Source organism: Sorex araneus, chromosome 1 (genome assembly GCF_027595985.1).
Source record: "Sorex araneus isolate mSorAra2 chromosome 1, mSorAra2.pri, whole genome shotgun sequence".
Classification (NCBI taxonomy): Eukaryota; Metazoa; Chordata; class Mammalia; order Eulipotyphla; family Soricidae; genus Sorex; species Sorex araneus.
In genome coordinates, this window is record NC_073302.1 from 201,859,395 (window position 1) to 201,872,802 (window position 13,408).

The 13,408-nt window shown below is 43.0% G+C and overlaps 1 protein-coding gene across 1 annotated transcript; it reads left to right on the forward strand.

The window, feature by feature from the left end:
* Positions 1–783: 783 nt before the first annotated feature.
* RPRM (reprimo, TP53 dependent G2 arrest mediator homolog) lies at positions 784–1,630 on the forward strand. Its single transcript, XM_004620509.2, has one exon. It carries the CDS (start codon positions 1,160–1,162, stop codon positions 1,487–1,489), a length of 330 nt encoding a protein of 109 aa, XP_004620566.1. The 5' UTR covers positions 784–1,159; the 3' UTR covers positions 1,490–1,630.
* Positions 1,631–13,408: the final 11,778 nt, after the last annotated feature.

A 13,408-nucleotide genomic window follows, 5' to 3' on the forward strand; every position in this document is an offset into this window, starting at 1 on the left:
CTGAAAATGACTAATGTGAATTCCATCAGCTTATGGAAACTAGGGAGGGCCTCCAGGAGCTGGTCAGCTGGTCAGCGCTCCTGGTGATAAATGCTTCTGAGCAATTCCCTTAACTGAGAACTCTGCCAACGGTGAAAAACATTGCAAGCGCATCCAAAAACTCACTGCAAGGAGGATCACAAACCAGTGACCACTGCCCACCTTCCACTCCCTCACCAGGGAGGTGGTGCTGATCGGGGTATAATCTCCACACAAAGACCATAAAACATGTGCTAGATTCCCTTCCAGCCCCTCACAAGTCACAGTAAACCTTTCTAGGTGCATGCGTCGCTCCTGCTCCTTCCCTTCTTCCCTGCTTTGCTTATTCGCTCCCTCCCTCTTTCCCAGGTTTTTCCTTATTCCAAAAGCCACTGCTTTAACACACACACACACACACACACACACACACACACACACACACACACACACACACACACACACACACACACACACACACACACAGAGAGAGAGAGAGAGAGAGAGAGAGAGAGAGAGAGAGAGAGAGAGAGAGAGCAGCACAACACTCCCACCCAGATCTCCGCCAGGAATCCCTAGCAGGCAGGCACTTGTCCATCTTTGCCAATTTCCAGCCAGCAACCACAGAGGCGCGAGCCGGACGCAGAGCACACGCAGACGGGTGCACCCCTGCTCTTCGCAACCCTCCAGCTCACGTGGCCCGCCCCACACCCTGGGCTCCCTCCAGGACGCCAGCCAAGTACAGTGACCCGCGCCAGTCTCCGGAGTCCGACAGGCAGAGCCCGGGGAGTTGGCGCTTTGCTCCGCCTGCGCCCCAGGGCTGCCCGGGCGGCGCGGCGGCACTGCCGGGCGGGGGCGCTGTTCGCTCGTAGCAGCGTCCCCGCGCCGAGGCCACCGCACCTCCCTCGGCACTAACTGGTCCAGCCCCGCCAAGTTGTGCAAAACCCCCAGCGGAGCGAGAGCCGGCCACGAGCAGCGCGCGGCAAGGAGAGGACGGCGCGCTCGGCCGCAGCGGGCGTCGGAGGAGCCGCGGGGAGCACTCCCGGGCCCCGCGAGCGGGTGGTCCCGGGCGCCCAGCTCGGCGCGGCCGCACCTGTTTCCTCCCGCGCCGGCGCCGTCTGCACCCCCACGCCCGGCTCGCACGATGAACCTGGCGCTGGGCAACCAGACCGAGGTGGCCGGCCTGCTGCTGGCCAACGGCAGCGAGGCGCTGGGGCGCGCCGTGCGCTGCTGCACCCAGGCGTCCGTGGTGACCGACGACGGCGTCGCCGAGGGCGGCCCGGACGAGCGCAGCCTGTACATCATGCGCGTGGTGCAGATCGCCGTCATGTGCGTGCTCTCGCTCACCGTGGTCTTCGGCATCTTCTTCCTCGGCTGCAACCTCCTCATCAAGTCTGAGGGCATGATCAACTTCCTGGTGAAGGACCGGAGGCCGTCGAAGGAAGTGGAAGCGGTGGTGGTGGGGCCTTACTGACCCGGCCCTCGGGGGCCCCGCCGCCGCCGCCGCCGCGCTCCTCCCTTCCCCCAACTTCGCCGTACCCCTTCCTCGACACTGGGCGCAGCAAACCTGTCGTCGGAGTCGATATTTGTCCTTCTCTCGAGTTGCACCGGTCGAGAGGCAGCGCCCCGTCTCTCCGAACCCTCCCGTGCCCGGCTGCTGGGGAACGCCCTGACCCTGGACTCGGCAGCAGGTGGCACGGAGAGGGCCGTTAGGGCGCAGGACTGGGGACACCGACGGGGCAGAAGGCGTTCTGCACCCCCAGGTGGGCCGCACACGGAGGGCAGTTGGAAGGGGTGCGCAGAGGCACTAAGGCCTTCGCACCTGCCGGAAAAACCCCCCACTCCACGCAACGGATGGAGACCCTTTGGAATCCGTCTCGGGAATCGCGCCTGCTCGCCCAGGTTCCTCTGCGACCTCGTTAAAGGGACCTTAAATGTCTTTTATTGTCATGTTAAGGTGTGTGTGTGTGTGTGTGTGTGTGTGTGTGTGTGTGTGTTGAATACAAATATTTGATAAGCCCTTGGGGGGGTTCTTTTCTTTATCTGCCCTAGTGGCCTGTTTGCCTGCCTGGGGGTTTAAGAGTTTTTTGGGGGGGAGGGGGAAGTGGGAGGGAATGGGGTATCAAGCCTGCGAATGTGAACTGAGCTGAGTGTTTTCTTTTCAATGCATTTCCAGCTGGGATCTTTGGAGGGGTGGGTGCACCACCTGGCCCCGGGGCAAAGACCCGGGCTACAACTTGAGAGTTCACAGACTGACTGCACGGTTTACTACAAAAGTGCTCTTGACTTTTGTGACACCATTTCTTTTCTTTCTTATTTGACATTTCCTTAATAAATGCGATGTTGAAGTGTTTCCTTGCTGGCCTCGTGGTGGTCATTCTGCGCTCCAGGCAGAAGGGAAATCCGGGTTACCTGCTCTCGGATCTCCCAGATGCCACGGGAACCAGAGAGGCTAAGACAGGCCTGGGGACAGGAGAGGCATCCTGGAGGCAGTGGCCTTTGTTTTCTCTTGAAGTTCCTGTTTTAAGCTTCCTTTTGGCTCAGTTCTCTAGCCTGGGGAGAGGAGAGCTCCCCTGCGGGAAGATGACACTTCCCGAAGCGTCCGGTGGGAGAGCCGGGCAGCGCAGCAGATGCGGAGACCCTACTCACACTGCCCTCAGGGCTGGCGTGGCTCCCGACCGGCGTCAGCAACGGGGGAGCTGGAATGCTGCTCCCAAAAGAAGAAAGAGGAAGAGAGAAGCGCGGAGGAAAATTGCTGCTCGTTGCTAATACAACGTGCTGCTAATTCTCGCCCCCCCGGGGCAAACCCTTGTTACTAAAAACATGAGATGCATGGTCTTTGCCATTTTACATTTTCTAGCCGAGGGATGGGCATGAGATTAATGGACCATCCTGCTTTTAATTTAGAGCGATCAGTCCCCTGGCCAGAAAAGGGGTTTCCAGGAATTAGGTGAAATCCTGAAGATCAGAGATAGGTATGCACGAAGGGGAAAGGGCTGGGCAAGAGTGGAGCTACAGATGCTTGCTGGCGCCCATAGGCCTAGAAATGGAAAGAAGAGCCTTAGAAAGCAGTGAGTGAGAAAATAAACAAAAGGGAAAATTAGGTTCAACCTTATATATGTTGAAATTTGGAGTACTTTCTTTTAATCCCTGGGACTCTAAATAATTTAGGGCTCTAAATAATTCAAGCTTCTTAGGGTTGCTGTCCTATAGCATTTAAAGAGTTCACTGTAGCAGCTGCAATAAGGCTGGCTAAAATGAAATAATATTACAGTGGCGTGTTTACTCAGAAAGATCCACAATCTTTACGGCAGGGATTCAGAGTTCTACTCTGAAGGTAAGGGGGCCTTGAACACTACAAAAGGATTGGCTTCACCTCCAAAGAAAGTCTTGTCAGAATTATAACCTCAGATGATTGGGGGGAGGGGGGAGGAGGAGGAGAAGGAATAGCAATTGATAATAGTCTTTGGGGATAAAGGGGAAAGATTCTGAAAATTTACCTGTTGCTCTTGTCTGTTTAGCAGATGAGGATTTCCTTGGCTTCTGTGTTAAGGGTTTATTTCTTTATTATTTATTTTGCTGCTATTTGCTTATTTGTTATTTTTGTATCTGGGAAGGGGAGCAGGGTCAACAAATAGTCAAGGATAAGTCGGGCACATAGTTCAATTTTGCTAAATTAGTTGGATAGACACTAGAGATTTCCTAATTTGGCCAGTTTCTTTTCCACCAAACAAATGTCCTGCTTTCACATTTAAAAGGGAAAAACAAAGCAGAGTAACATGTGTAGCCTGCTTTATACTTTAAAAATTAAACTAAAAACTAAAAATAAAAAAATCACTTTAAAATTAAACTAAAAGCTGATTATTATTATTTTTTGTGACTGCAACAAGTACTGAGAGCCCTTCTTTCTGCAAATCCATTTAGCCCATCAGTGAATTCAGTGTTTTGGTAAAATTGATTTAGGATCAAAATCCAATCAACTCGAGTTTATAGAAATCACACTGCCTGCTCTGCTGTGTACCAGGTACATGCTCAGAGTGAGTTTCAGACACAAAAAGGTTTTAAACCTACAGGTCAATTTTCCCTTGGTACCAGAAATTTTTTTCATTTAAAGCCAAAATCCTAAAGACTGAGTGACTGACCCATCCATTCTCCTGACTGCTCTCTGCTCCACTCTATTACCTCTCTGCTCTCACAGCTCTCATCTCTGTCCCTTTTCTTCCTCATATTTCTTCACACTATTTTCCCTCTCCTCTGAACCTCAGGAGCAAAATTTACAGCTTCTCTTTATCTCAACTAACCAGATTCATTCTCTTACCCCAAGAAGTTGTATTTGAGGAACCAGAATCTGCACAATTGAGCTCTTAGGCAGAAAAAGATGCGTGAATAGAATTCTGCTTCCCCCGAGGTCTATGCATTATGGGGAAATGCACGTGGTCTGAATCTATCATCGCCCTGAGGACCGTTTCCTGCCAACAATGTCTGCAGCCCTGACATCCATTTGTTACTTAGAGAGCAGCTCTGGGTTTTATAGATGAGGTGATGTGTGCAAGGAGGTTTTTACACTCTCTTTTCCCCAAAGGCCATACACAACCACTTTCTCCAACCCCACACCACTCCCTGTCTCACTTTATATTTGACTCTTTTCTTGGTCCAAAGAAAATGCATTAAATGAAGCTTTTTAAGTCTTCTCAGAGTTCATGGACTGCTGGCCCTTTTACACAGAGAGGCTACAAGGAAAGTGAGTTTTGAAAGTTGCTTATTGTGCATTACAAGGAAATGGAGCAAATTGAAGAGACTGGGAATTGAAAGGGAGGCAAAGAGGGAGATTTTATCATCCCACAGTAAGGTTGACTATTTCCACTCCACACTGATTATTTAGTCAGTAATTATTGGGAATTCACTATTTGGGAGACCTATGAGAGAGAGAGAGAGATGACTTTCTATAAAAACTTGGTGTGCAAGGTGCCAGAATAATAGTACAGCGGGTAGGGTGCTTGCTTTGCAAGTGACTGACCAGAGTTTGTTCTCTGGTATATGACCCCCCTGAGCTTCACCAGGAGTGATTTATGAGTGCAGAGTTATGAACCCTGAGCACCTCTGGGTGTGACATCCCCCCCACACACATATACACACAAACCCCCCAAAAACCCAAACCAAAAAAACCTTGCTATCTGTGAAATGTTCTGTTGGGAGTACAGGGTGATATCTGACAGTTTCCGAACCCCTTTTGGATACACAGCAGAAGCAGGGAGAGGTTTCTCGGAGACAGGACAGGTAGATTAACAGGATAGTGATTCTTCTTAGGTTGAGCAAACAGCCTCTAGAGCTTCTGAAGCTAGTGAGGTCACCTAGCACAGCGGTAGGGCATTTGCCTTGCATGCAGCCAACCTGAGTTCAATTCCTCTGCCCCTCTTGGAGAGCCCAGCAAGCTACCTAGAGTATCTCGCCCGCACGGCAGGGCTTGGCAAGCTACCCGTGGTGTATCTGATATGCCAAAAACAGTAACAACAAATCTCATAATGGAGACATTACTGGTGCAAATTGATGAGGAACAGGATGACAGTGACAGTGACCCAATTGTTAAGAAATATTAACTTTCCTAAGATGTTTAATATTAATCTTTCTGCTCTGAAAACGAATCAAAACCCATTTGCTGGCCACCGTTAGAGCTGTTTGAGGGAAGTTGAGGCATGAAGTCCACCCCTATCACTACCACACCTGCCTTTTATAGGTTTCCATGTCTGGTTTCTAATTCCCAAGTCACTTTCTGGCCTCCCACCAAACCTGTTACTGTGTTTTCCCCTACTAAGTGAAGAAGGGCAAAGCACAGTGGGCTGGCATGTCAGAAAGTTCAGTTCTGGTCTCTGAGTGACTGAAGTGACTTCATCCCTAAAATGAGGAAGATGAACTCTGAAAGGACTTTCTAATTCTATGACTCTCTGTAATTGAGTAAGTTTTTTCTCTTATTATATTTCATAAATATTTTCCTTATGTATCTGAGAAATATGTTTTAGCATTTTAGTCTTGGTCCTTCAGATAGATAAAATCATCACTCCAAAGTCAAAGGTTCCCTGTTTCAGAATATTTACAGTCATAGACCAAGGCTTTAGATCAGTGAAAGCAAAATTTTCTGTTAGACAACTGACATGAGTAACAGTCAGATGCTTTGATATCATCTAACAAGTGTCTTAAATATTCCAAATTTCAGCTGGACAGATAGTACAGGGGGCAGGACAGTTGCCTTCCAAGCTGCTGGCCCTGGCACCCATATGGCTGCCCCAGAACTCTGAGGAATAATCCCTGAGCGCAGAGTCAAAAATAATCTCTGAGCACCACCAGGTATAGTTCCCAAATCAAAAATCAAATAAAATCCAAAATCTCTCCGTTCTCATCTCCTCTTAATAAACTAAGCAATGAAAACAACATCTGATGAATTGGGCCATGGATAATAGGCAAATAATTCTAAGTATACAAACAATCAGAATAATATGTTTTCTTATTTACAGAAACTTTTTGGGCATTTGAAGACTAATTAACAGCCAGTCCTTCTCCCCCAGAGCATTTCCCCCCTTTGTACTTGGTGTACAGCAGCTGTTCCATGGGCAGTTTTGAGCCATCCTTGGCTTCAGTTCATTACTCTTGTCACTTTGGGGAATTGTAATGGCAGGAAAGGATTCCAGGGTTTAGTTTTTTATGTAAGCCTCAAACTTAGTTTGAAAGTCTGTTGAAACAGGAAGTCTACATCAATCCCTGAAACAGGAACACTACATCTTTATCCATATGCCAAATGTCACTAGACTCTATCATAGCTCAAATAGAATATATTTTTAAAAGTCTGCTGTAACAATAGCAGTTGTTTCCTAAGGTCAGAATTTAAATGCTCAGTGGTTGTTTCTATAATCAGTCTCACTTTGTTCCTCTTTCTAAGCATTTTTATACTAGTTGCTTAAACTACGTGGTATTCCAGTATTAATTTTATAGCATCATTAAAAATTTTGGAAAATATTGTTAGAAAAAATTTAGCATGTAATATTATAGAAAAATCATATATTACTAGTGCTGTCCATAACAGTCTCAATTTATTACATATTTCAGAAATTAAAATATTTTCAGAGTTCCTACAATAGCTATTGTAGAATTATAGTGATTATATTTATGTGTTATAAATTACAAGGAACATTTTAAATACTCAGTAAATTTGCAAACTGCAACTGACTTCTAATAATGAGAATAAACAAAGCATCTTCTTATTTTTTTGACTGCACATGAAATAGAATGATGAAGAAATTTCTTTCTGAAATTTATTGCAAGAGCTTGCTTACTGAAATAAGTGAGTAAATGAAAATACAGAGTGATCAATACTTAAAAGGTCAAGCCATCCTGAGAACATTGGAGCAAAACTCTGCCCATCCCCCACCTCATTTTAAAACAAGTATAAAATTAGATATCCATTAGATAGTAACATTTCTGAATTTGGTTTTCACAGTCAAAGAGTGTTCAGTGAGCACCCTGAGTACATGCAACTTATGATTAAAATAATAAGATGCCTCCTATCCATTATAAATCATAAAATATGAGCATAGACAAATACACATAAAAATAAGGTATATATAACCTATACCACTAGTGAATATTTTTTTATTTACTGTTTCTGAAATTCATAGTAACTTAAATATGCATACACAATGATGCTGTGGCCTACATGAAGGAGTGAATTATTATAGGGAATTATGTAAAAATATTTATCACCAGTTTTTTTTTTTTTATCTGCCTTCCGCTGTCATAATTCCTCTGCCATTATGTACTCCTGCCTGTGCCTACATACAAAGATACACTGGCCAGAAAGAGTCATTGATTTTTATCAGACCAATAAGGTTACAGATGTCTGATTGCTTTGGGAAAAGAATTCCACTGGGATAGAGTCTCTCTTGCTTTATTTATTGTCCTATAAATTGAGCATGCACATGTATTTCATATACTAAATTGCATTGACTTAAGCTGATAGACATGATCCCATATACATGTTTTCATAAACAGTGTATGGTAAATAATACTCCACGTGCTTTATATTCTATGGTGATAAAATATATCCTTCTAAAGACAGAAAGTAAGCATAATATAGCCTCCAATTCTTTGTTTTACTCTGTTTATTTGTTTATAGCAAAAAAATGCATAAAAAACATTGCAAGTATATTGTCCCAAAAATGTTCAGTGATTAAGATTTATATGAGGTGCCTGAGGTCTTACAATAAATCTTTCTCTTGAGATATATGTTTTAATCTTCATCCAGGAATTGAAAGAAAAAAAAAGTTAAAAACCCAGGGGCCAGAAATGTCAAAGATTATATATTGGACATGCCTGAAAATCTTTAAAAGCTAAGTTAAAAGAAACTAGAGGCACCCTAAATTTGAAGAAGGTCAATCAAAACAAATGAACCTATCAAGTTAAGGCCCTAGAAATTTATAGGCTGATTGTGGATTCTGAAAATAGTGACAAGAAAATTTTATACTTAAATGACCTAATAAAAGAATCAAAGACTATCAAGTGGAAAAACTAAGCAAAATAAGAATGTTTGAAAAAAATATTGGGGGTGGTGGTTGGGAGCATTGTTTTGTTCCGCTTGGTGGCAGTACTCACGGCTTATTTCTGGCTCTATGCTCAGGGATGACTCCTAGCAGTGCTCAGGGGACTCTGGAGTACTGAAGACTGAATTCAGTTTGGGTGCAAGGCAAGCAGCCTCCTGCTATACTATCTCTCCAGCCTCCCAAACTTTCTCCATTTTCTTATCTCTGTATCTCTGTAGTCTTGGACTAATTGCAAGCATCCTGTTAGCTAATTCAATTTTCTTATACCTAAATGTCAAAGGGAACTTGCCAGATCTTTTTGTATTTATCATCAATAAATATTTATTATTTAGTATCCATTACAGGCATGACTCTGTGGAACATAGGAAGTTGTGTGCAAGGCATCATGGAATTTAAAGGGACCTTATGTGATTCCATTCTGTCTTCTTATTGATTTGCAATTAATGTGACCTTGTAGACCTTGCAGCTATATGAGCCCCACACACTGGGGACAAAACAGTCCCCAGTGTTTTCTATAATTAATGTGTGGGACTAAAAAACACAAACAACCTCATTTCACTTTCCTCCTTGTCTGCAGGCAAACAAAGCTTGTAATACATTACATATTAAAACTGAAGAATAAGACATGAATATGGAAGGACTGAGGAAAGTATTTCTAGTGGGTTTCTCAGGGCTACCTTTATCATGCTAGAAATTCACTCAGAAACAGGAGTCAAGAATTGTATTCATTCCATTTATCCAGATTTGTTTTTGCTAAAGTATTTTATTATTTTTTTAATTTATTATTTTTCTTATTAGTGAATCACTAATCACTAAACACTAATTAGACCCTCATACAGCAGAGAAACCCAGGTGTGCAGAACCAGGTGCTGAGCTCTCCAAGCCTGCTCGGATTGGGACTGAGCCTTCTCCATCCAGACCCCCATTTTCCAGTAGCTTGGCAGCCACACCCACAAACTGCCCCCGGGACTGTGTAATCCCACCAACAGCCAACATCCAGAGACTATAAGACCAAGCTCCCGGAAGCGTGTGACCACTGTAGCTGCACGACATCTAACAGCCTTGTTCTCCTTCTTGGGGAACCTGACAAGCTACCAAGAGTCTATTGCCCGCAGGGAAGAGCCGTGCAAGCTCCCCCTGGCGTATTCATATCCCAAATAGAGTAAAAGATATATACATACCTCTTGGAGAACCCAGCAAGCTACCGAGAGTATCCCGCCCGAACGGCCTGGCAAGCTACCCATGACGTATTCAATATGCCAAAAACAGTAACAATAGGTCTCATTCCCTTGGCCCTGAAAGAGCTTCCAATTATAAATAAATAAATAAATAAATAAAGGGGCTGGAGTGATAGCACAGCGGGTAGGGCGTTTGCCTTGCATGCGGCTGACCTGGGTTCAAATCCCAGCATCCCATATGGTTCCCTTAGCACCGCCAGGAGTAATTCCTGAGTGCAGAGCCAGGAGTAAACCCTGTGCGTAGCCAGGTGTGACCCAAAAAGCAAAAAAAAAAAAAAAAAAAAAAGAGCCCCCAATCATTGGAAAAGACAAGTAAGGAAAGGCTGCTAAAATCTCTGAGCTGAGTATAATAGAGATGTTACTGGTGCCGGCATGACTAAATCGATGAACAACATGGTGACAGTGATACAGTGATTAGTGAATCGCTGTGAGGATACAGTTACAGATTTACATATTTTCGTGCTTGTGTTTCAGTCATACAATGCTCAAGTACCCATCCCTCCACCAGTGCCCATTTTCCACCACCAATGATCCCAGTGTCCCTCCCACCTCCCACTCCAATCCCCCACCCCCAACTCTGCCTCTGTGGCAGGGCATTCTCTTTTGTTCTCTCTCTCCTTTTGGGTGTTGTGGTTTGCAATAGAAGTATTGAGTGGCCATCATGTTCAATCTATAGTCTACTTTCAGCCTGCATCTCCCATCCCGAACGGGTCCTCCAATCACACTTTACTTGGTGTTCCCTTCTCTATTTGAGCTGCCTTTCCCCCCCAGCATGCGAGACCAGCTTTCAAACCATGGAGCAAACCTACTGATATTTATTTCTACTATTCTTGGGTGTTAGTATCCCATTCTGTTATTTCATATTCCACAGATGAGTGCAATCTTTCTATGTCTGTCCTTCTCTTTCTGACTCATTTCACTTAACGTGATACTTTCCATATTGATCCATTTATATGCAAATTTCATGACTTCATCTTTTCTAACAGCAGCATAGTAGTATTCCATTGTGTAGATGTACCAAACTTTTTTTAAACAGTCATCTGTTCTCGGGCACTCAGGTTTTTTCCAGATTCTGGCTATTGTAAACAGTGCTGCAATGAACATACAAGTGCAGATGTCATTTCTACTATTTTGCCTCTCTGGGCTATATTCCCAGAAATGGTATTGCTGGGTCAAATAGGAGCTCAATTTCTAATTTTTTGAGAATCGTCCATATTGTTTTCCAAAGGGCTGAACCAATCGGCATTCCCACCAGCAGTGTAGGAGGGTCCTTTTCTCCCCACATCCATATTCTGAATTTTTAATGTCTGAATAACAAAAGTGACTAGGTACAAAATTACCACCTTTTCATTTCATAGATGAGCTTTCTAACAAAATGACACCATTCCATTATAAATTATATAAATATATTCTAAATTCATGAAATGTTCATGCTAGAATGGGCTATATTAATGAAGGCTACTTGATTAACAATCAACAATCAGAGTAAATTTTTTAAAAATGCTGCACTGGCATGTAACTCAGAATTCCAAAAATGCAGAACACTGAGGTATAATGGCATCCAGATTTTTCCACATTTTCTATATATTTTTTTGACATTATTCAGGAAAGAAAACAAAAGGCAAAACATAACTCTAGATGAGTGCTCAGCTCTAACCAGCTTAAAAGTATCACAGCAAATAAAACAAAAAAGTAGTGTTTTTCTGTGTGAACACTGGCCCACTTGAGGTCATGTGTCCATCTCTTATGTGTTCATCCATGATGAGTGGAACTGGACGGGTCTGCATCTTGAAATGCATCTAGACTGTGAACTGAGCTACAACCCCAGGCCGCCCGGGGAAGGGAAAGATTTTTCTCTCTCTGTCTTGTCTTTTGGTGCCTTCTGGCAAAAATCTCTCTGGACTTAATTACTAAAATATCAGAAATCCAAAACCGAGCACCTGCTCATATATTCTTCACTCTTAGCAATGGAAAACAAATTATCAAGTGATGCCTTTTCAGCAGGTTTGATTGTTGGGGGAAAATTTTAAATAATAATAGTGAGTCCTCTGTTGAAATATTGAATGTACTCAAAGTATAGAGAGTAAAGTGAAGATCATTAGCCACTCAGGTGGTAGGGGGGGTGTGAGAGGGGGGATATATCGGGGTTCTTGGTGGTGGAACAGGTGCACTGGTGAAGAGATGGGGGTTTGATAACTATATGACTGAGACTTAAACCTGAAAGCTTTGTAACTTTTTTCATGGTGATTCAATAAAATAAAAAATTTAAATAAAAGAATCCCCGAGTTAATATATCTCCAAAACCCTGGATTTCCAGATCAGACCTGTGCCTACCTGTACTTGGTTATACAGATGTCCACCAGTCACCTGAAATTTGTTTATGAGAATAAAATCATCTACTATCCCTACATCTAAATATATTAAGATGTCTTTAATAGGACAGCTATTGCTGATACTACTCTAAAAGTATATGTGGGTTCTTAAAATTATTACCTAACTTTTGAAAGTCTGTTACTAAATGACTCCCTAATGCAGAGAGATGGTTTAGCTTTCATATCTGCATAGAAATTGAACTGTCATTGTTAATTTCTTCAGATTTCCAGCTGTTCTGCCTCTGCATACTCCTGGCTTAAGGAAATTACTTTCTGTGACTAGCTGCTTGGTAACTATCTTTGCTCCCTGTGAGATTTTTACTAGTAGGGGGGCTTCATTCTTATTCACAAACAGGGAGGGAAGCTGATGGTTGAGGGAGAAAATCTGTCAACCATAAAGACTGGTGTATAGAGCTTGTTTCTCACGCAGTTTATCACAACAGGTGCGTTCATATGGTCTTCAGAGTTCTAAGGTTGAATGCATGGATCTGAGAACTGAAAGCACAGTGTTCTCAGTACAGGGTATTTGAATTTGCAACATACATAATAATTTTTAAGTGACATTAACACAAATATAAGAGCACACCCTTCATTGTTTATAATTATTAATATTCTCTGGCAGTTTATTCTCTTTCTTTGGCATAACAGTCTTCCTATATTTTGATAACTTATTTTCCAGTAAATGTAACTTTAAAAATAAAAAAAGAAGAACCAAAATACTGTGACCTTTTTATTATAATTTATTCATTTTGTGCTTAATAACTGATTGGTTTATATCCAAGAAATTTATATATGTATATACATATATATAGTAATAGTTTTATAAATCACTTTTTTGTTGATTTCTAGATTTTTGCATTTATATTTGGCATCTAGTCTTTTTGCACCTTAATGTTTGGCCATTGTGTCAAAATTTATTACACAGTGATTAATAAAATATTGTTCTTATATCATACAGATTCATATGCTATCCTTGTTTATTTGAAAAGAGGTATGTATCTCAGTCTATTTGGATTTTCCTTTTTCTGTTAAATACCCAACCTTTTCATCCTCATTGAATCATATAAAGGATTTGTTTTTTATTTGGGGGTCATATCTGGTGCTGTTCAAGGCTTACTCCTGTCTCTATGCTCAGGGATCACTCTTAGAGGATGCAGGGGACCATGTGGGGTGTTGGCGATCAAATCCCTTCAAT